Source organism: Seriola aureovittata, chromosome 19, assembly GCF_021018895.1.
Source record: "Seriola aureovittata isolate HTS-2021-v1 ecotype China chromosome 19, ASM2101889v1, whole genome shotgun sequence".
NCBI lineage: Eukaryota > Metazoa > Chordata > Actinopteri > Carangiformes > Carangidae > Seriola > Seriola aureovittata.
Window position 1 is genome coordinate 22,739,345 of NC_079382.1, and position 23,329 is coordinate 22,762,673.

The 23,329-nt window shown below is 42.4% G+C and overlaps 2 protein-coding genes across 3 annotated transcripts in view; one reads left to right on the top strand and one right to left on the bottom strand.

Moving 5' to 3' along the window:
- Positions 1 to 364: 364 nt before the first annotated feature.
- On the top strand, positions 365 to 8,578 carry ndufaf7 (NADH:ubiquinone oxidoreductase complex assembly factor 7). The gene is made up of 10 exons (XM_056405219.1): positions 365 to 742; positions 1,250 to 1,410; positions 1,524 to 1,604; positions 2,049 to 2,159; positions 3,135 to 3,348; positions 3,665 to 3,723; positions 4,318 to 4,431; positions 6,785 to 6,928; positions 7,518 to 7,691; positions 8,018 to 8,578. Exons 1-10 carry the CDS (start codon positions 676 to 678, stop codon positions 8,237 to 8,239), a joined length of 1,347 nt encoding a protein of 448 aa, XP_056261194.1. The 5' UTR covers positions 365 to 675; the 3' UTR covers positions 8,240 to 8,578.
- Positions 8,579 to 8,961: 383 nt separating this feature from the next.
- Positions 8,962 to 23,329, bottom strand: part of LOC130187884 (serine/threonine-protein kinase D3-like) — a 37,013-nt gene continuing 22,645 nt past the window's right edge. Inside the window, exons 5-19 of one of the 2 annotated variants that reach the window (XM_056405826.1) lie at positions 23,061 to 23,218; positions 21,779 to 21,971; positions 21,394 to 21,471; positions 20,743 to 20,926; positions 20,440 to 20,563; positions 19,737 to 19,814; positions 17,961 to 18,237; positions 15,663 to 15,715; positions 15,282 to 15,354; positions 14,962 to 15,068; positions 14,533 to 14,694; positions 14,134 to 14,232; positions 13,783 to 14,050; positions 13,110 to 13,195; positions 8,962 to 12,158 (exon numbers count right to left, since the gene is read on the bottom strand). In XM_056405826.1, the coding sequence (XP_056261801.1) occupies positions 11,985 to 12,158; positions 13,110 to 13,195; positions 13,783 to 14,050; positions 14,134 to 14,232; positions 14,533 to 14,694; positions 14,962 to 15,068; positions 15,282 to 15,354; positions 15,663 to 15,715; positions 17,961 to 18,237; positions 19,737 to 19,814; positions 20,440 to 20,563; positions 20,743 to 20,926; positions 21,394 to 21,471; positions 21,779 to 21,971; positions 23,061 to 23,218 (2,114 nt within the window). In that variant the 3' untranslated portion in view covers positions 8,962 to 11,984. The remainder of the gene's footprint in view (positions 12,159 to 13,109; positions 13,196 to 13,782; positions 14,051 to 14,133; positions 14,233 to 14,532; positions 14,695 to 14,961; positions 15,069 to 15,281; positions 15,355 to 15,662; positions 15,716 to 17,960; positions 18,238 to 19,736; positions 19,815 to 20,439; positions 20,564 to 20,742; positions 20,927 to 21,393; positions 21,472 to 21,778; positions 21,972 to 23,060; positions 23,219 to 23,329) is intronic. The other variant, XM_056405827.1, reaches the window with a different exon arrangement.

Genomic DNA, 23,329 nt, shown 5'->3' on the forward strand with positions numbered 1-23,329 from the left:
TAAAAGTAACAAATACAACTTCAGGCAAAGCTGCTTTTACCAGCGGTGGAATGGCCAATCAATACACATATATACAGTGTTATTGTATTATAATTAACGCATTAATGTGTAAACATTGCTTTAATATTGCAGCCGGTAAAGACACCGCTCGGTCGCTAAATCTCTAATACTAAACCACAGCTCATTAGGAGGCTACATACATGATTTCTTATCTTGACTCATTGATGAATTAACCGGCAGATAAACGGGATACACACGATGATTCGTATTTGTCAGATTTGTTTAACACAAATTTAAAAATGTGGATTTTTTTTTCTTTTGGCCAATAAAGTATTTTATTGTGAAAGGTTACCCGGATGTTATATCTTTCGTTTCATCACCGTGTTCGTGTTTAGCTCTTGTACACGCAGTTTGTAGCTTCTCTCTACTTTGAATGACAGACATGAACAGATGAGCACATGTACATGTTTATCTTTCGTATCCGGAGCTAATTCATCCGCGCTTCTTTACGTCTTTAGCCGTTAACGCATTTGTAGCTAACGCGGCTAATGCTAACCGGCTGCCCGCTAATCCTGTCAGAGAGCAGAGGTGAAAGTTAGTGTTTACTTAACATCGGTCAAATAATGTCAGCCAGTCAGATGTTATAGTTTTATATGTAGATGAACATACAGCAGAATGAGGGTTTTCCTTGGTGCTAAAACACGGCAGCTGCTCAGCAGAGGCTTCAGTCCGTCAGCAGCAGGTGAGTGTGAAATGTTTTTCATTTAAAAACGATGTAACTTGGATTTATGGACAAACAGCTTTACGGAAGTGCTTAAAAAGTCAAAATATTACCCTGTCCAAATTTTTATAAAATCACTTTTGCATGCTGTGCAGCTTAAATAACATGTTATGTGAACTGATTATATTTTTATTAATTAATTTATTAATACATACAATATATATTATAACTATGTCCAGCCTGCATTCATACAAGCCATTACCAGTCATCATTACCAGGACCAGAGTGCTGCATACACATTTCCATATATATATGTTTTAAGTTTATTTTGTCAGACACCAAAATAAATTGAAAACACAATTCAAATTCTGAGAAAATGTCATTTAGAACACAGGTCAAAGTCACAGAGAGTATTTCATATACAACATATTGTCACAGGAAGTCAGTCCCCTGGAGGTAACGCATGTTATCTTGTGTGTTTTAATGATCCTGGACGTCTCACTCACTCTGTGTGTTTGTGTGTGACAGTGCAATGGCGAGCAGCTCAGACCAGACTCCTCTGCAGCTCTTCACCAGATGACGACAAGCCCAGACCGTCCATGCTGCGCCACCTGACCTCCAAAATAAAAGCCACAGGTCCCATTCCAGTGGCCGAGTACATGAGGGAGGTGCTCACCAACCCTGTGACGGTAAGTGAGGACCACAAACCATGAATGTTTATATTTCAGTGAGACCATTTGTCTTTCTACCACCTGAACACAGTCACCATCCTTCACTCAGACGGGTTTCTTTTCTCTGTCAGGGTTATTATGTGAGGAACAACATGCTGGGACCGGAGGGAGATTTCATCACATCACCAGAAATCAGTCAGATATTCGGAGAGGTGAGGCCGGAAAAATTCAACCTGAAAGTGAGACTGTATAACCTTTGAAACAAGTAATAATACAATCGTTCTTTTATTGATGAAAAGTTGAATTTTTGCTCGGTTCAACACACTCAGGATCAGAAACTGACATTTCTGAAGTTCACTGACTTTATGACGGTTTAAAAAAACATTTTCCCAGCAGTTTATTGTTATTTTTGTTTAGTGTTAAATGTTTGTGAATATCAGCTGATTCAACTTCAACAAAGAAATGCAAAGTATTGTCAGCATTTGTGCGGCTGATTAGTCAAACATTAGTTGGTTTTTCATGTGATTGTTTCAGTTGTGAAAATCACCAGAAAGTTCTTGTAGCAGTAACAAAAAGACAGAACCAGGACACCAGGGAGAAAACTCTGACCATCCCCCGCTGCTGTCTGTGGTTTGACATGTTGTCCTCTGGTCCAGCTGCTCGGCGTGTGGATCGTCAGCGAGTGGATGGGAGCCGGAGGACCCAGACAGCTGCAGCTGGTCGAGCTCGGACCTGGAAAAGGATCGTTGGCCTGCGACGTCCTCAGAGTGAGAACTGAGTCGTCTTATTTAAAACAGCTCGACAACAACTCTTACAAATGGGTCGCAGTCGTCACATCAGATATTTGCCCAATGATATTTCCTGAGAGCTGTTGAACATGTTATCTCAACTGGACAATATCATATCATTAATAATAACCTTTATTTGTTGAGCAATTTTCATGATAAAAGATGAAACAGTTTCCAGTGATGCAAGATGAAAGAAATGATAAAAACAGGATTAAAACTAAATAAAGAATCTAATAAAACCAGGATTTTAGATTTAACAGGTCTGACTCTGTCCCGCTTTAGACAAGAGGTCTGTTATCTGTTATCTGATACTGAAAGGTCATAAATGTAACTGGGACAAAAGGACACGACGAGCCTTAAAAGACACATACTGGGATCCAGTGTAAAGGAGCAGAGACAGGAGTGATGAGTTCCCGCCTCTCGCTCCTGGTTTAGAGTCTGGCAGCTTCAGTCCTCGACAGTTTCTGGTTTCTGGCTGAGACGAGTTAAAGCAACGTGTCGCTGCAGAGTGAGAACTGACGTTTGGATGAAGATGGAGTTTGTTTGTTTCTAATTAAAACATTATTTTAGACTTGGCAACTAAATCTTAATTTATATACAACACAAATGTCTCATTGAAGCTCAGTGAGGAGGGAAACACCAAATCAGTAATAAACAATACTACTGAATAATTTTAAAGATTTTAAACACAGTTACATTTAAGAAATCCAGAACATTCATCTTATATTTTTTTTTTCTTTATTTTTATTATTTGCCTGTATTTTTTTATTTTGTAAACTTATTTCTTTATAAAGCCTTAATTAAAAAAGAATAGAATAGAATAAAATTAATGTAATTGTTCCGTTTCTTTTCCTGGTGTTAATAATCATTAAAGACACAGCTGCATCATCACCATGTGGTGCTTTAGAAACATCTGTATGAAGACGCCCCCCCCCCTCCTCTCTCTCTCTGCAGGTGTTCAGTCAGCTGAGGTCAATGCTGGGTCAGGTCTCCGTGTCGCTCCACCTGGTCGAGGTGAGTCCGGCGCTGAGTCGGCTGCAGGCCCAGAACCTGACCGGGACCCGCAGCCAGGAGGCGGACGCCGAGGACGAGCCGGTGTACCGCCGCGGGGAGACTGCAGCCGGTCTGCCGGTGTCCTGGTACCGCCGCTTAGACGACGTCCCCCCAGGTCAGAAGAATCACTGCTGCACATCTGTGTGAATTCAGATCAAATCATCAAATCAGCAGCAGTTCAAATCACAACGTTTCATATCATCAGATCCAAGTATTTGTGTGAATGTTCTAATTCCAACTGTTTAAAATAACGACCTTTACTAAATATGAGCCGGTACGTTAAATAATTACGTCTCAGGTGTCTTGACATTTTATTTCCTGTGTGTGAGAGTGGAGGAACAAAACTCTTCCTGTGCGTGTTTTTATTACAACACTAATGAAATAAATGATTAATTATTATTATTTATGTAACAGCTGGTTTCTCTCCTCAGGTTTCAGCATCTTTCTGGCTCACGAGTTCTTCGACGCTCTGCCCGTCCACAAGTTTCAGGTGAAGTGTAAAGAAACTGTGTGAAGAGTTTCACACGTGATTTCATCTCTTTTTCTTTCTTCACACGTTTGTAGAAAAATGAAAGAAACCGTTTCACTCATCTCTGCGTCTCTGGACGTGAGACAGTCACAGAGTTCATGTGTCTTCACCAGCAGGCGGCGCTCAAGAGACAGAAAACAGGAACCACATCTGGAGAAATGACATGATATAGTTTCTGAACATCTGACCGGTCTCATTTCACACTGACCAAACGTTTTCCCATGTATTCAAGTGAACAGAACCAAACATCTGTTTCCAGATGTGACACTTCCTGCTTTATCTCACTAAGAATTAAGTGTTAAATCTCGTAATAAACCTGTAGATATAAAGAGATTCTTCTCGTTTCTGTTCGTCTTTAAACTCGTTTTTATATTAATTAATTTAAAGATAATCGTCCAGCAGAAGAAAAACTACTGTCTCACATTTATATTTGGACACTTGTCACTCTGTCTGACTGTGTGTGTGTGTGTGTGTGTGTGTGTGTGTGTGTGTGTGTGTGTGTGTGTGTGTGTGTGTGTGTGTGTGTGTGTGTGTGTGTGTGTGTGTGTTGGACAGAGGACGGAGAAAGGCTGGAGGGAGGTGATGGTGGACATCGACCCGGAGAAGCCGGACCAGCTGAGGTTCGTCATAACGCCGTCTCCCTCCCTGGCCTCGTCCACGCTCGTACAGGTGAGCGCCAAATACACGATGTCGCTTTAAATGTTTTCTGTCTGATGATAAAAATATTTAGGGAAGGAATTCATTTCTTAAATTCATCAATACGTCGGTTGGAAGAACGAGTCACAAAGTATCAAATGAAAAATCCTCCATTAAAACTAAAAGTCCTGCGTTCATGATTCTGTTTCCAGCAGCGTGTGACTGATTGTTCTGTATGACGTTATTAGATGAATTAATAATGCAGCCATGTCACTGTATTCTTGTTCAGCGGTTCCCAACATGGGGATCGGGCCCCTACGAAGGGTCACCAGATGAATCAGAGTCGTGAGATGATGAATGAGGGAAGAAAGAAGAACTGGATCCTTCTCTTTCTGCACGTGGTCACAGGAAACTACTGGTTTAAACTTTAGCGTCGTAATGTGTTTTATAAGATTATCAAACTAACTAGTAACTTTCCCTGTGAGCAGCATTATTAAGTAAAAACACTGGAGTACATGTACCTCTAAATGTGACTCAGAGTATGATACTTAATGAAATCTACCTGGTTACTTTCCATCAATGTGTAACAGGTGTAATATTTAATTTACACTGACGAGGTCAGATGTTTTATCATCAGTGATGAGCGGAGTTTATAATGTTGTGAAGACAATATGAAGCAGACAGGACTCCTGCAGCTGGATGTTGTAGGAAACGAGTCTCTTCAGGCTTTTTAATTGTTCTGATTAATGGTTGATGTCAAACAAAAAGTCTGAGCCACGTCTGTGACGTCTGGAATAACGTCTCGTCCTCAGGCCGAAGATATTCAGGTCACGCTGATATAAAACACTGAAGAATACTTGGCATTTTTCTCAAACAGTTCACGATGAAACTGAACTTTCTGTCTCCAGACGTCGCCTCGGCTCTTCAGATGTTCTTCTACAAAAATGTGACAAATCTGTGAAAAAAAAAAATCTATTCAGGTTTTTCTTTGTGGATTTCTGTATTCAGACCGTTTCTCCCGACACGTTATCGCTGCGTTCCACTGTGTAGATGGAAAATAACTGCACTGAAGTACAGAGAAACGTCCTTGAAGTACAGTAGAGAACGGTGGGTGGACATCTGAAGAGAAGAGCCACATACAGAGCTGCAAGTCTAAATGTGGGGGCTGTGGAAGCTCTGGAGGTTTAGGTTAATTTGAGAGGAGTTATAAGAGTTTGATTATTTCCACTTTAAAGCGCAGACTGGAGAACGTCTTTAATCTTTGAAACAGTGGAAATGAAATCCTCACACACGCTCTCAGAGGGTTGTTTTATTGCCTCCATCTGGTTTTTATTGCCCACATTTATGCCCTCCATACATCCACAGCCGGTTTGATTTGGCCACTCTGGCTCAGTTCAGTCTCTTTGAACATGCTGCCAGAGGCCTGACATCATCATCATCATCATCATCATCAGGCTGTTTGGATGAAGAAGGGCTGGAGCTCGGCCTCAGCCTAGAGAAAAAGGAGGATTCGTCTTTCACTGAGTTTAAAACTCAAGCAGTGATGAGATTGTGATGTGGCAACTAAAAGACTTAAAGAGGAGCTCCTTGAAAAGCTGATGATGATGCATTTAACTGGGGCTGTAAGTGTCCGCTGTATTTTCAGAAACACTCGAGGTCGGGAGCCGCTCAGTATCAGTTGGTGGGTTAAAGCTCCTCCAGTGTAAAGGTTTGTGTCCATGTGTAGTGTGATTATAGATCAGCTCTAGCTTCTATATTAATACTGTGAAAGTATCAAAGCCTCAGTCCACAGAGAAATGCACACAGCCTGTATTCAGAAACTGAGCTTTAAAACCAGCGGTCAGGACTTCTGGAACTTTGTGATGTCACAACAAAGCAGTCACCAAGCCCCGCCCACCTGGACCCACCATCCAAACCTTGTAGGATTTGGTCTCTCTGAGTGTTTTACCTGAATTCTGCTTTATTTTTATTGGATCAGTCAGAAAACAGAGAGAAGCCTGAGAGAGGAGATGTAAAACTACACTGAGATGGTTTTTGTATCTTCTGATGGATCAACACTTCAAATAAAACAAAGAAGAAGAAAATATAGAGCTTTAAAGTTTTAGATTTCACTTACAAAAAGTCTGACATAATTAATTATTAAGAATTAATTAGTTAATTAATATAAGACTTTAACATCTTCTCTTTCCTGCTGGAGACAGAAAATTGTGTTTAACAGATTAGAACCAGAGAATGTTTTTGGATTTTGCCTGATAAATAACAAATAATCGATCACCAGAATTTTATCACTGAAAATATTCAGTCCACCTTAAAAAGATGGAAACCTGACTGTAATTTATTATTGATTAAGTTAATGTGTGTGTGTGTGTGTGTGTGTGTGTGTCAGGCAGATGAACGGCGGGATCATGTGGAGGTGTGTGCGGAGGGCGGGGTCATCGTCCAGCAGCTGGCCCGGCGGATCGTAGAGCACGGAGGAGCGGCGCTGATCGCCGACTACGGCCACGACGGAACCAAGACGGACACGTTCAGAGTACGACACCGATTTTAAATATTATTGTAAAAAAGAAGCAACAGCCGACTCTTTAGAAAACATTTCTTCTTCTGCTGTTTGATTTGTGCATCCTTTAACTTCCGTCCTGTTGTAATCCCCGTGTCTCTGTGAGACGCAGACGTCTGTCCCGTCAGATACAGTCGAAGGAAACAGATGCAGGAAGCAGCGAAGCTCCGCTGCTGCAGGCGGAGGGAAACCGGGGTCGACGGGCTCATCGCTCCTCTTCCCCTCTCTCTCCACCTCTCTCTCCACCTCTCTCACATTTTCATTTTCACATCATAAGTTTTTTTATTCCTCAGAGCCGGAGGCCATTTTGTTTTCAGGTTGTCCGTCTCATTCTCATGGTCACGATATCTCCGTTACACCTCGAACTCGATGGAACTTCCTGTCATTTGGCACAAATGTTCACTAGGACTCAAGGAAGAACTGATTAGAGTTTGATGGCTAAAAGTCAAAGGTCAAATGTCACGGTGACCTCACAAAACACTTTTTAACTATTACTCAAGACTTCACAGCAATGATAATAAAATTTCACACAAATGTTTTTGTTTTACTTGCTCTTCGTCAGGGTTTTAAAGGTCACCAGCTCCATGACGTCCTGGCCTCCCCCGGCTCGGCTGACCTCACCGCTGACGTGGACTTCAGCTACCTGCGGAGGATGGCTGGAGAGGGCGTGGCCTGTCTGGGACCTGTCACTCAGAGGACGTTCCTGAAGAACATGGGCATCGACACACGAATGCAAGTGAGTCTGATGATACAGGAAGTGCTTTGACTCATTGATCTCAATGATTTGTTTCTACACCAGGTCAGTGTGAAAAGTTATTACATATCAGTATTTAGTATCTGTATAGTATTAGTATTTTCATCACTGAGACTGAAACATACAATAAATCTGCAATAAAACCAAAACAAGGAGCTAAAAGAGGCTGAAAAGCTCCGTACAGGTGGGTGACACGTTTCACATTACATAGAGACATGTATTGTCAATGTAATAATATTGATTAGTGGAGCTTTAAAGTTGTGATCCTCACCTTCAGAGGTTTAAACTCCGCCCATGGTTCTCTGCAGGTTCTGCTGAGGAACTGCAGCGACCCGTCCAGCAGGAAGCAGCTGATCAGCAGCTACGACATGCTGACCAACCCCGCCAAGATGGGCGAGCGCTTCCACTTCTTCAGCCTGCTGCACCACAGCCGCCTCGCCAAACCCAAGAGGACGGAGGGGCTGAAGCTGGAGAAGAAGAGCCCGGCGCCGCTGCCGGTGGGCGGGTTCACCGAGCTCAGCTTCTCCTGAGGGACCTTCATCAGAGACGTCTGGAGAACTGGAAACTTGTCTGGTGAAGTGAGGCGGCGGGGACGGACATTGAGGGAAGACTGAGGATCATGTTCATGAGACAAACTGTTTTTACAGCTGATATTTAAACATGTACGTTATTCAACAGGTGGACGACGCCGTCTCTCTCTTTAATTTAAAGAACAGGAAGTAAAATGTTGCAGCAGTCGAGCAGGTTTTCTGTCCGACATGATTTGAAATAAAAGTATGTAAGTAGTACGTAAGTTCTCCTGAAGTCAGTTGTAAAAGTATTTTAAAGTATAAAAGTAAGAAAATAAAAAAACTGTGTTTTTTGTTTAATTGGTGAACACACTCGTCCAGTGACACCTGATGGAGCGACCGGAGTTAACCGTGAGGTCAAAGGTCGTCCCGCTGCAGGAGGATCTTTTTCTGCCTCTGTCCACATCTTGAAGCAGTTTAGCCGAGTGGCGGCCATTCTTCACATCGAGCCCCACCGCTCCTCCGGTAGCAATTAAAAGATTCAGTTACACATGTGGGGGGTGTGGAGGGAGGTGGGGGGGGGGGGGTCATCACTGCCAAAACAAGCAGCCATCCTCCAGAGGAACGGCAGAGCGAGGCGATCATGTTCAGGATTGGTAATTAAATGATCATTTCCAAACATCCTGCTGCCGATCGTTATCAGCTTTTCCTCTGATTGGGGGGGGGGGGGGGGGGGGGGGGTTAATTTGACGAGTCTGACTCGAACATTTGGAAGAAATTAAAGTATTTTATTGAAACTCTTGGGCTTCTTCAGGTTTCTCGCCTTGAAACTGCCACCAGACAAATTTAAACAAGATTATAACTTAATATCTAAATCTAAAACTTGAATTCTAGTGGCAGCACATTAACTACCAATTAAACAGGTTATATTCTGATCTCTTAATGCTCTGTAAATGAAACATGGAAAATTATCACAATATTCAGCAGGTAAAAAAAGAGAATAATGAATGAATATCTTGAGTTATAAATAAATTATAAGTCGAAGAACTGAAGCAGTTTTGCTGTTGATTTGCTGGTCGATGAATCTGAGTGCGTCTCGTTCGACTGTTGAGTTGCTGTGAATAAGAGCGTTAGTTGAGTAACTGATGTAAAACCAGAGTTTCTCAAAGTTAAGCTGTTCAGCTTTAATATTTTCCCATTAAAATCAACCACTTGACAGTTTCTTGTAAAAATATAAAATGTGAAATAAAATTCTCAGGCTGGAGTCGGATCAGGATCAAAGACGCTCCACAGTCCAGTCGTCTTTTTTTTTTTTTTTTTTTGACAGGTTTCCACAGAAAGACAAAGAAAGACATTAGCAGCTCGATTCTCAGCTCGTCTTCATCTAAATTTAAGAAAGAATCACTGAAAATAACTGCATTTGTTTTTCTGCAAAAGTATAATGTTCCCACAGCTGAATCTAAACTTCTGTGACGACTTTTTCAAATAATCCCATCTGTTTGAAATAAAGCAAAAACTTTAAATTCCCGTTAAGCAGCTTTAGTGACGGTAATGTGGGTCGATGTATTGACGTGAAATTTGGTTCAGACATTCATGGTCCCCAGAGGATGAATCCAAAAGACTTGGTTTAGATCCTGACTTTTCATTTCCTGCCATTAGCAGCTATTTCTTTCATGCTGGGATACGACTGAAATTAATGACCGAATCCCCACCGACCTCAACTGTGCTTTCAGATAAATGCTAAGATGCTAAACGTTAGCATGTTAAAATTCTAACATGCTAAATTACACATTTTCCTGAGTTAGAAGTTAGCATGCTCGGTTTGATTTCCCTGGGAGCAAACCTCTGAGCAATTAGCTAAAAAAGCTAATTAAAAGGGCTAGTTTAAGATAGCTTTAAGAGGTTTGTGGTGCTTGTTTTGTTTTGGTCTAAAATTAAGGTGCTGTGTGCAAAGTTAGCATAACTCATAGTCCAGGTAGCTACTACTATAAAAAATAATATCCAGGTTAAAAAATAGCAGAATTTTTCTTTACCATATTGATATTTAGCATGATAGCATGCTAATGTTAATGTGAAAGTGCTAATGTCTCCTGAATCTCTACAGCAGAGGTGGTGAAAGTTAGAAGTTAGCAAAGTTACCATGACCCGTAGTCAAAATGGCAGCAATTGTGAGGAAAAGACCCAGGTTGGAAAATGACAAAATCTTTCTTAAAAATTTTGACATTTAGCATGCTAATGTTTGTGTGTTAAAAAGCTATTGTTTAATGACTCTCTACAACGCAGGTGGTGAGTTAGCATGACCCATTGTCAGAAGGACAACTACAATTATTGTCCTACTAGTGGTGAGGTTAGAAACTAATTTGGATTTAGACAACCAAAGACTAGTAGTCGGTAGTTCAAGCCAATGGTTGACTATTTGTTCCATGTTTATCATATTTAATGATTTAAATATATATTTTTGGGGGTTATGAGAAAATAACTAGAGTCCAGAGCTGAGAATGAATGTAACACTGCTAACACTGTGCTACATCACAGATAGATACACTCTTATTTAAGTGCACGCACAAAGCAAGCTGTTAACGACACCAGCAAAAGGTACAAGGATTCTGAATGTGTCAGAATAACAAGCACAGAGAATGTTTGAGCGAGCAGCCATGCTAAGTGGCTAACGTTAGGCTACTTACACGTTTCAAATGATAAGCCTTATTTGAGTTTGATGAATGTTTGGTGAATGTTTGCCTGCAGGGTTTGCATGCTGCCTTCATGGGGTCGTTCTTTATTCTCTCAAAATGATCCCACACTTTGTGTTTTGATATTTAATGTAGTGTGAGTTGTTGGCAGAGTCCTGCTTGTTGCTGCTCATCGTCTCTGTGTCCCATTTATCGTTTTATTTATTTGTTAGTTGAACCCAAGACGCTCGGTTACATTACTGTAGAGACCAACGGTGTAAACAATGTTGACTGACTGACTGAGTTTTTTTTTTTTCCCTGAGACCATCCAACCAATCAACTAAGACTCTTCAAATCAACTAGGGAGCAGCCGGACTGTCGACTTTCTCCAACTCAATCTCTCCGGAAAAAACCTCGGAAACCAGAGGGAATTTTTAGACTTTTGCAGATGAACAAACCAGAAGTTATTATCAGTTAATTTCTCCTTTAAAATATTTTCCCAATAGTGCAAAGACATCCCAGGAAACAACAAAACAACGTTATAATCGGATCATCTTCAAGACATAACGTGTTTGTTTCTTCTGTGTTCAATTAAATGTGTAAAGACTTCCTGCACAGCTTTAAGAGATCTAAAGTGTAACAACAACATAATAATAATTTTCTATTTGAGCTGAAAAAGTGTATAAAGTCTCTGGATTGGTTTTTATCCAGCCCCTCTGTGGCTCAACTGGCAGTGAAGACAGTTATTTAAGAGACTAAATATTGAATCTGAGAAAAAATAAAATAAATCTCTTCAGGTTTCAGCTCATTGAGTCTGTCTGTTATGGCTTTGTAGCAAAAATAGGAAAAAGGTAAAATGTGTGAAAAATGTCTCTGGACATGATTTGTCTCCACAGTGAGGATGTCACAGTGTCCTCGTAGAGCTGCCTGACCCATGTGTCCTCTTAATCCTTTATCACACGCCGCCATGGGATAGCTCACGGTCTCCATGGTCACAGTCACCATGGACTCCACAGCATCCGCTGCAGCCGCTGAGGGAGTCCTCGGAGGGGGGGTCTGCCGCTTCATTGCAGGAAACGTCGACCCTCCTACAGCCACTACGGGTCTTCCTCCATGTCGTCCAGGTTGGGAGACATGATGAAGTGTTTGGGGTAGTGCAGGCCTCTCTCGTCTGCGTACTCCTCCCAGCGGGCGTCGTCACTCTCGTGGGTGATGTAGCGCTTGCGGCGGCGGGTCTCAAACTCCCGGAGGTCCAGCCAGGTCTGGTAGTCCTGCACAACGAAGCATAAACAATAACATTCAGACCAAGGAGCTAAGAATCAATGATAATGTTTGTAATAGAGCACTTCAGTAATAGTTGTGGACGTCTTTGGATCCACAAAATACTTAAAGCTCCTCCAGTGTAAAGGTTTGTGTCCATGTGTAGTGTGATTATAGATCAGCTCTAGCTTCTATATTAATACTGTGAAAGTATCAAAGCCTCAGTCCACAGAGAAATGCACACAGCCTGTATTCAGAAACTGAGCCTTAAAACCAGCCGTCAGGACTTCTGGAACTTTGTGATGTCACAACAAAGCAGTCACCAAGCCCCGCCCACCTGGACCCACCATCCAAACCTTGCAGGATTTGGTTTCTCTGAGTGTTTTTACTTGAATTCTGCTTTATTTTTATTGGATCACTCAGAAAACAGAGAGAAGCCTGAGAGAGGAGATGTAATACTAAACTCAGATGGTTTTTGGTTCTTAAAACCACAAATATATCTTCTTATGGATCAGCACAGGAAACGTGTTAAATATGGAGCTTTAAAAATATTTTACCTACTACTAACGCTGGTTTCTGCAGTTTATATTATCTTTTTCTCTTTATTTTCTATAAAAATAGTGAAAGTAATTATCTTTCATCCTGTTACCACAGCTATCTGAGTCTCAAGTGTCAAAAGTTAGAAGGCCATGCTTCAATAAGAAGGCGGGGGAGTTCAGGAGTTATCTGACTACTCTGCACACACACAGATCTACAGATACCAGATCACTGGGATTACCTGCATAACCTGTTTTCTCTGAGTGACCTGGTTACTTCAGCTCAGGTGGTTGATCGATGGCGTTATCTGCAGGATCTTGTTGTCATACCATGTCTAATCAGAATTGATCAGTAGCTAAAGGAATGTCCTCCATCTTTCCTGTCTGTGCTGCTGCAGTGTTTCAGTAAAAAGCAGTGTGTGTTACCTGCAGCCAGGGGTGGCTCAGGGATTTGTCCACGCTGTAGCGCTTCCTCATCTTCACCTGCAGCAGGTTGTTGATCAGGTCTGTGGCTGTGAGCGAGAACAGAAACACAACCTTTAATCCACTCAGGAAATCTGATGTTTTTCTGTTTAATCTTGAGCCCAGTGTCTGCCAGGAAATTAAAAGGAAACTGCAGCTTTGAAATCAAAGTTTCTTTAGTCATTTATGGTTCAAAGCCTTTTAACTTTTTATCCTGTACCAGAAAATCTCAGTTCCTCTTCTGAACTGCACAACTCCACTATAATACCTCAGAATCATTTTAAACATGAAAGCGGAAAGGGAAACATGCTGAACTGCTCAAATAAAGAACATAAACAACATCAAAATTGTTCCCAGATAGAAAAATAAATCCACGTTTGTTTTCTTCTGGCCCAGTATCTTCCTGGTTCCACGGCCCAAATCTGGCCCATATACGGCATGATTGTCAGAGGCTATTTCCACATCTGGACCAGAAAATCTTCCGGTTGTGAGTCAATACAGGAGGATGGCAGCTGGAATCTGGCCAGAATCTGTAGAAGTACTGTATATGGGCCAGACTCGGGCCGAGGACCCAGGTATGTGTTGGGTAAGACGGTAGGGCTGAACCAAAGGCTACGAAGCTCAAACGGTCCCGTACCTTCCTCTGAGATCTCCTTCCAGGGGTTGGGTGGGTACATGAAGGCAGCGTTCTGGATCTGGTCATTAATGTCTTCGTCCTCATTGAAGGGAAACGTCCCGCTCAGACTGACGTAGATGATGACGCCGACCGACCACATGTCCAGAGATCGGTTGTAGCCTTTGCTGCGAAGAACCTCAGGCGCTAAATATGCCGGAGTGCCGACGACTGAGCGACGGAAAGACTTCTCCCCGATGATACGAGCGAAGCCGAAGTCACAGAGCTTCACCTGGAGGGAAAAGGAGAAGTGAAGGTTCTTCCAAAGTCGTACTGCAGCAGAAAGGAGACGATGACATGATAGTTTGTTCTAACCTGAGGAAAGGGTTCTGCTGAGGCCAGTAGGACGTTCTCAGGCTTCAGGTCACAGTGGACGATGTTCTTGAAGTGAAGATGTCTCAGGGCCACCAGGATCTGAGGACACAACGTGATTTAATACTCTACTGTCGGAGCAAACTAAAAAGAACAGCTACAATTTCTGTTTGAATCTCTGAGATCTCGCAAGATATCGCTCTAGGCCTTCCAGAGATGTTGTGTTCACAAGGCTAGGAATGTTTTATGTGGTCACAGTGACCTTGACCTTTGACCTTTGACTACAAAATTCAAATCAGTTCACCCTCGAGTCTGAGTGAACGTTTGTACCAAATGTGAAGAAAGTCCCTCAAGGCGTTCCTGAGATTATGGCGTTCACAACCGTTTGTGGGCGTCACTGACCTGTGTGACCAGGAACTTGGTGAGGCGTTCGGGCAGTCGACTCTTCTCGCTGGATAAAATCATCTCCAACATGTCGCCGTGAAGCTTCTCCATGACAACAAACACCTGTTCGGGCGTCTCAAACATGCACTCCAGGTTAACGATACCGGGGTGGTGGAGGTTCTGTCAGAAACAAGACGGAAAGATAAAACACTGACATGGGACGGAGCAACTTGATGAAATAATGAACCACTCTTTGGATACATACTTATACTCACATATTAGTACATTTGTTTTTAAGTTAGTACTGACATATATAAAGAATTTAATCCTCCAAAAGTCCTACATTAGTTATTGAGCCTTGGAGTGTTTGCAGCATGTTTTGTGCTTCATGATCAGATTGATTTGATTAGATCTCGTCTTTGAATGAAAACAGTCGGCGAGTCGTACCTGGAGAATGGCCACCTCGTTCCTCAGCTGACTCTCCTGCTTGGTGGGAAACCTCATCTTATCAATGATTTTGATCGCTACGTCTCTACCCGTCTTTCTGTGTTTACCTGGAGACAACAAGGGGGAAGGGAGGAAGTTTTTTTTTTATTGATCATTAATTCAGCTGATGATAAAAGAGAATGATGTGCAATCAGCAGAAATATAGAGACACAATAATCAAAGATTACTGTCTTTATATTTCCCAACACTTTCAGACAGATAACGTCACAATAAAAGGATGTGACTGTAACTATCAGGTTTTCATTTGTTTCAAGTCTCACCTCCGTAGACGATCCCGAACTGTCCGGAGCCGAGGACCTCGTCAGCAAAGATCTGATACACTGAACTGATATCCTGAACAAGAAAACGTTTTCAAATTAAAAGTCAGGAAATACGACAGTGAAGTTGCCCTTTAGACCTTTTTATTGAACTCATTAGCTGGTGGTTAATATATAATAATATATACATTTTTTTGTGTAAAAGTAACTAGTAAGTGTATCTGACAAATAATTTTAGTGAAGTACAAATATCGTAAGTACATATACCTCAAAAAGTGCAGTTTTAAAGTAAATCAACTTCATTCAATTTTTATTTTACACCATAAATACAAACAAAAACAAACTCTCCATATTGGACAAAAATTTAAAAAATACAAGACTTACCACATTTTCTTGTATCTGGGAGTTGGACACTGATATGCTGATAGAAAGTTCCTCTGAGGAGACACAAGACAAAAACATACAGAATATGAGTGTAGAAGCCACAGGTGCTGTGATCTGTAACCACACACTGTAACACCCCCCCCCCACCCCCCCACTCACTGAGCAGCAGAGACGTGTGGGGTTTTATTTTTCTAACCTTTAAATCGTTAAAATCTCATTTCCTACGTTTCCTTGTTTAATAAAGAACAAGACTAGAGGAGATTTCCAGCTGAGATCAAACCGACACATTTGTTTGTTCAACACGAGATGAAAGAGCAGCGAGGACATTTCCAGCTGCTGCTGCCGCCATCTCAAATCATTCTCCAGATTTCACAAAAATAAAAGCCTCTGTTTCCTGTCTCCTTTTCTTCTGGGTTTAGTACAGTATGTGAGCATGTTCAGGAACACCTCTCTCTGTCAGAGTGTCGCAGACTGTTGCATGCTGCGTTAATTCAGTCTGACATTCAAAAAGCCGAGGGCGCGTTCTGCGTAGAGGAAAACCCGCCGCTGCGAGTGAGTTTCCACTGATGAGCTGATATTGATTTCAGATTGCGGGCCAGGGTTTGATCGGGTCATCGCTCTGAGATCAATACCTGCAGTCTGATGTAGGTGGGCAGCCGTTTGATATTTAGGTCACAGGTTAGGTCATCATTCAGAGAGCTTATGTAACTTTATTGACAATCATGTTGACTGTGGGAACTTCACACGCACGCATCAAAATACTGGCGGATTTCAATGCAGCTTATTCATTCTTAAAAAGGGGGCCAGACCTTATTTAGCTCAATGTACAAGTACAAGGTTTTATTAGAGATTATATTAGATACTAAAGACAATCCTCTGTTTTATATATCATCATATTTTAGAGCTATTTGCTATTAGTAAAAAACTTCCTCCATCTGTTTCACAATAAAAGCCTTCCAAGAGTTCAGGAAGCAGATCCAAATTCATCCCCGGAACACTTTTACTGTGAAAAACATGCAGGAATTGTTGAGTTTCAGCTACTTCATATAAATCTGCTAGTTTAGTCCACTGGCCCCTCCAACGATACAGATAAACACATCAGAACCTGCTGACTGTGAACGCAGCATTAGTTTTCGCACCTTTGCTGATTACTGTTGGATCACTATTCAGTTTATGTAACTTTATTGACACTGATGTTTCTGTATCAGAGCTCCAGTGCATTTGATAATGTAGTTTAATATTTGTTTTTTATCACACGTTTTTATTTACTCCTGTCATCTTTACTCTTGTTCTGCCTCAGTCACAAAGGTCAACTGTTTTACTGTTTTACTGTTTGTCATTGAGACGGTTAAAAAAACAAAAGGCCTCGTTACATCATCTGTCCATTAACTTATTGATGTGTGTTGGTGTTATTTCATTACCAAACAAAACATCCATTTTTGGAAAGAAGCGGAAGCTCGACATTAATTACTGAACAGGTGGAAACACAGCTGACTACATCCTCTAAAGTACAACTATTTATAACGATAAAAGTCTTCCATAATAGCTAATGGTTATTTTTTTAATGCCTGAGGTCCATTTAGAGCAGGAAATCTCATTTTGGGATGAAACTTAAATCTGTTATTTTCAGATAAAAAGATACTTTAACCTGCGATGAATCAGAGCGGAAAATCCTCTGAAATCCCTCAATCATGTTAAAATGTCAGGAGGCAGTGGTCTGTGTGTGTGTGTGTGTGTGTGTGTGTGTGTGTGTGCGTGTGTGTGTGTGTGTGTGTTGTATAACACTTGTCTCCTGAACAACAAATCCACACACACATTAAAACATAAAAACATTTCAGAGTCTAATCTGATTTGAGGTGAAGACGGGCAGTAACTGTCAGTGGGTCGGGTTTTCTAATGAGCATTAAGTTAAATCTGCCTTTGTGGTAAATATTACTTATCAATAAATATCAAAAATTTGCATATGTGCCGTGGCAATTCATGGAGAACCTCAGGGATCTTTTCTGGGACCACTTTCCCCGAGGACACATCGTACAGAGATGTGGCGTTTACTTGTTAAAGAATAAGTCTGGTGATATTTTATATTTTCTTTACTGTCAATAAATCCCTTGCAAAGGAAAGGAAAACCTACGTGAAGAAAACATCATTCACAAATTGTTTTTCAAAGAAAACAAGGGACCCACTGCGGGGGCGGTTACTGCAGCAGAACCAGAAGATTTCTGAAGCTTTATTGTTATTTTTTAGACATTTTTAAATGAAGGAAATCCCTGAGTGAAGCCTGAAGTGTCTGTTACTCACTGTGGTCCTTCCCCTGGCCCGGCCCTGTGCCGACGCTGGCCTTGGGCGTGACGGGCATCATCGCCTGTCGGATGGCCTTCTCCCAGCTCTGGCCCACGTCCCGCCCCACGCCGGACGCCGCCAGGACGGGGTTGTGGTACAGGCCGCCGTTGTCCTCCCCGACGTAGTACACCATGTTGGCCGTGATCACCTCGAAGCAGTGCGGGTTGCTGCCCTGAGGCAGGCTGCTGAAGTCCTGCGCCGGCTCCACCTGCAGGATCTCGGACAGCGGGATCTCCTGCGGTTGGTCAGAAAGAACATTTAGATTCCTGTTCTTGTTACAGGAGATCCAAATCTGAAAAGTGTCCTTTAGTTTTTAGGAATCATTTCAGCCAATAAGAAGCATCCTCCTGGTCTTCAGACAGCTGATATTCCCTCCATCCCAACACCTCTCCTCTCTTTCCTGGACTGTGAGAGGCTCTTTGAATTTCAGTGTTTAAAACTCCCCTTCCTTCCTTTTCCTCCGCCCTCCAAAAAACCCTGAACCCTGCCAGACCAAACATATAAAGGAGAAACGCTCTGTGGTGTCTTAATGCCTCTTGGTATCATCTGAATGTCTTGTGTTTTGCCACACAAGACATTGTGATGATACCACCACCACCAACCACCACCACCACCACCACCAACCACGCCCCTCCATCAGCAGCCATTCATCTGGTTAAAAGCCAGGACGTGGCTCAGCTGCTCTGGGCACGAGGCAGCGCGGTGACGAGCCAGAGAGGCGGCAGGGAAACGACCTGAGGTCCTGAAGCCACCACAGACCCCCCCCCCCCATGCCTCTCACCGCACTCTCACTTTCGCTTCAAAGGAAAGGTTTCTGCGGCGCTTTGTGTTAAAGGTCGACGGGTCGCTGGCAGACACAAGATGAAAGGAGGCGTGAGGACGGAAATCAGCTGCTCTGACCTGTTCTGACCCAAATTCGGCGTCACGTCATCACTTCATGTTTCACAGAAACTAATTCTCCTGCTTAGAAATGAAAACTAGATCAGGAACGCTGGAAAGTGACAGAGAAAACTTTTCAACCATCAACTAACTTGCTAGTTAAAGTCAAACTTAACACGGTTAGTCGATCGATAGAGAATTAACAGAGAAGAATTTGATAATCAATTAATAGTTTAAACGATAAGTCTGGTGATAGTCTACATTTTTATAATGGTCAGTCCCTCACACACCGTCCTGCTGCCCCAAATATTCACCTGAGCACCCAATGTGGATTAATCCGCTGCTGAAAATAGTCCCCAAAAATGCACTATTAAACTACAGCGACCAATTGTTTTTCAAATGTCCCCTAAACGCCTCACATGCAGATCATTGGTAGACGCTACAATTTACAGATGTTCCCTGAACGCCTCACATGCACAGCACACATCATCAGGGGCCCCACCTTGGGGGGTTTTGGGGCAACAGCAGTGACTGTCCAGTGTCTTTATGGAGGTTTGAAGGGGTTTATTGTTGTCACTACAAAATGTGACAATATGAGGGAACATCGGGGCCCCGTTCTCCCCCCGGGGGCCCCGTTCTCCCCCTGGGGGCCCCGTTCTCCCCCTGGGGGCCCCGTTCTCCCCCTGGGGGCCCCGATGATACAGTGTTAAGAATACACAGTGAACAGTCAGGTCACCATTAGACAGTGATGGAGCTGTTACTGTATGAACCCGACTCCCTCCAGGCCCCTCGTCACGTCGCTGCTTCGTTGGGCCGAGCAGCTGAAACCAGATCTGGTCCGGCTCGGTCTCCTACCTTGTAATACTTGGCTCCACTTTCATTCTGAAACAGTGTCAGGCTCTTGCTGTCCAGCCTCCAGTAATGTCTCTTCCTCTGCAGAGACAGAACAGGTCGTCAGGGAGGAGGTCTGACAGGTTCACACAGAGCCGGACATTTAAACATACGACATGAATAGTGTGTTTCTATGTTTTTGTTGTTGTATAGATCAGGATTCATGTTTTGATGGAAGTATGGTTTGTACATCTGCAGGTTTATAAGGGTAAATGAAGTTAAATTAAGAAAACTCAGTTTAAAATGCTCGATACACAAGCTACACAGTATTTCTGCTCACATTAAATACACGTCAACGGAGATTAAAATAACAGTGGAGGTGTAAAATGATGGTGATATTTTTTTTTTTAAAATTTGATATTTTAAAAAAAAAGTGATATTTAGAAAAAATGAAATATTGATATCATGTTGTAGATACATACAATACTATATCCTGTAAGGCTTTGTAGATCTTTTGTTTATATATTATTTACATTAAATGTCATTTTTAAGTGTAAATCATTTTATTACAGTTATTTTCACGCTCTCTCCCTCCACCTCCCTGCACTCATATTTAAATTTAGACAAAACAAACAAACAAATTTAAAGATGTTCAGTATATCATTATTATAATGTATTTATTTATTAGGTGTTGTCCAGTGTGTTTTGTTGTTGTGTCTCCTCTCACCAGGTTGTCCCGGCTGGTGTAGTGCACCATCCAGCCCTCCTTCACCACTGTGGAGCTTTTCCTCTTGGTGTGTTTGATGGACTGAACCACACGCATCAGAGGGATGTTACTGCTGGTGGACGGGCTGCGTGACAACAAACAAACACACAAACAAACAAACAAACAAACAAACAAACACACATCGTTCTGAGTTAATTGGGTAAAACAAAAGCTTCTTGTCTGTTGATTGATTAGATATTGAACCTTCTGATTATTAATGTTAAAATTAATTTGAGAGGGTGTTTGGTTGTGAGGCGGCGTCACCTGATGGCTCTGAGCGTCTCGTCGTCTTTCTCGCCGTCCACGCAGGGACCCTCGATGAAGAACAGCTTGTCCTCGGGGGTGGACGGCTCGTCCTGCTCGTCCATGCTGTGGCCTCCGTCGCTGTTGATGTCACAGTTGTCCACCTCCATCGTGGCCTCGGAGTCCAGACTGGGACTGGCCGGCTCTGCAGAAACACAGAGTCAGAGTCCAGGTACAGAATCTACAACTGACTTTTTATTCAAACTAAAGCTGCAGTTCCTCTAATGGCCACTCGGTGACGGCTACAACAAAAACCTGAAGTGAACAAGAAAATCCGCAGATTCTCTCCAAAGAAAAATAATAATAATAATAATGAACTTTATTTAAAAACACTTTCCTAACAACCAACTTTACAACTAAATAAAACTAAAACTAAAATCAAATAATCGCACAGGAAAATAAATAGAAAACAACCACAAATGCAAAGTCAATAAATTTTTTTTATTTATTTACAAATTTGATTTTTAGGAATTAATTTAACTTATAACCGAGAATGTTAAAAATAACTCATAACAAAGGTGATAAAAATGTGAAAATAAAGCTGTGATAGGGGGCAAGTTCACTACTGGCTGATCACACAGCCAAGGTAAAAAACTCTGATGTGAAACTCACCTCCGTTAAAGTCGACCTCACCGAGGCAGTCTCGAGGAACTTTGGCTGCACATCTCTTATGGCAGTTAAATTTACAATCTACAGAAGCAAAACAGGAACAAACAGTCACCATGGGAGTATTTTGATAAATCATTTCAGTCACTTTCCAAGCAAAAACATCAAACATTGTCTGGTTACAGCTTCTTAAATACAAGGATTCACTGCTTTCTTTTGTCTCCTGTGATAACATTGAATATCTTTGGGATTTAGACTGATGGTTGGTCAAATCAAGTGACCTGAAGACATCATCTTTGGCTTTGGAGAGAATGAGCAGCAGGTTGAATGATAATAAAAAATATTCGTAGCTTGAATATATTGTTGACGTCAGGCTGTGGCAGGTCGTCACCTTTGCACTGCATCCCCTGGCGGAAGAGTCCCTTCAGCAGGCGTTTGCAGAACTGGCAGATGGTGGGACGAGTGTAGGTGTGGACGGAGAAGGTGTGAGGGACTTTGACCCGCCCCAGGACGATTTTCTCCATCCAGATGGGTCGACCGCTCAGCAGGGAGTTACGCTTCCCGGCACCCAGGAGGGGGCGCTGCTGATGGAAAGAGGGGAAACCAAGGAGTTTAACCATTGAGCGTAATCGTCAGTGTATAGCACCACCCAGCTGCATGAAACAATAATTCACAGACATTTTTAAATTCAATTTAAGGCCTTTTAATGCCATTTTTAATGAAGGGAATTTAGTGTTTTTAAGACTTTTCAAGACGCGACTGTAAAAGCGACGTCGGGGAGGTGTGGGGATCAGTCAGGGTTCACGAGGTTCAGCTGAGACGTCGGATTTGGAGAACTGTTCCCTCGTCATGAAAGTGGAGCACAGATGAAATCTCCTCTGTCCACTGGAACAATGAATGTCCTTGTACAACGTGGCGGCTTATAGAGCGCAGCGCAGACAGGAGCAGGAAGCAGCGTATGACACAATGGGCCTGAATTAGTACAGAAAAGCCTGATAATCCACCTTCTCATACTTTCATATGGAGCAGGTCTCTTTGTTATATCATAAAGAAAATGATATATTAATAATAAAACAGTCTTTGTCTTTAACTCAGGTGTTTGGTGATTTTGTCTGACGACATCGCTGTTAAAAAAGTGGGGGGAGGTGTGTTTGATTTGTTTTTTGTGTGTGTGCGTGTGTGTGTGTGTGTGTGTGGATAACTGTGTTTGTTCCAACAAGTGTGAAGCTCTTTGTTTGCTGGTTAGAACAGGATGGAAAATCCAGTGGTTCGCCTCCAGCCATCATCATGTGTGTGTGTGTGTGTGTGTGTGTGTGTGTGAGAGAGAGAGAGAGAGAGTGTGTGAAACAGAGAGGGAGGGAAACTACTGTGAATGGTTGCACCACGTAGATCTGCTGGTATGGAAAGTGTGTGTGTGTGTGTGTGTTTTCACTCACGTCACTCGTTACGTGTCATAAACGAATCAAACTTTCACTTCATCAACATGTGGCAGTTACAGTGACGAGGCTGCAGCTGATTCTTCATTTAAAACCTCTTGACAGGTTAAAGGAGCTCAGACGCCATTTTTAGATCAGATATAATCAATATCTTTGCAATTATGTGCTCTGAAATTCATGGTCAGAAACCTAAACACAACTCTGACTGTCTTTCCTGACTGTCGGTGTTGGACCCACCTCCTCCTGCGGCGCCGGGGTGAACTCAGTGGAAGGTGGTCGAGCGACGGACATTACGGCGCCCGGCAGGGACACGTTGGACAACCGCCTCTTCCTCACACCGCTGCAGTTGTTGGGGATCTTGAACGCACATCGTTTGTGGTAGTTCAGTCCACATCCTGCAGAGGAGAAAAAAATCGACTCTTAAGTCATTTAATCTCATCCACTGTCCCACACCAGCAGCTCAGTCAGAACAAACTTGGGTTGAAGCTCCTCCGGTCTAAAGGAGC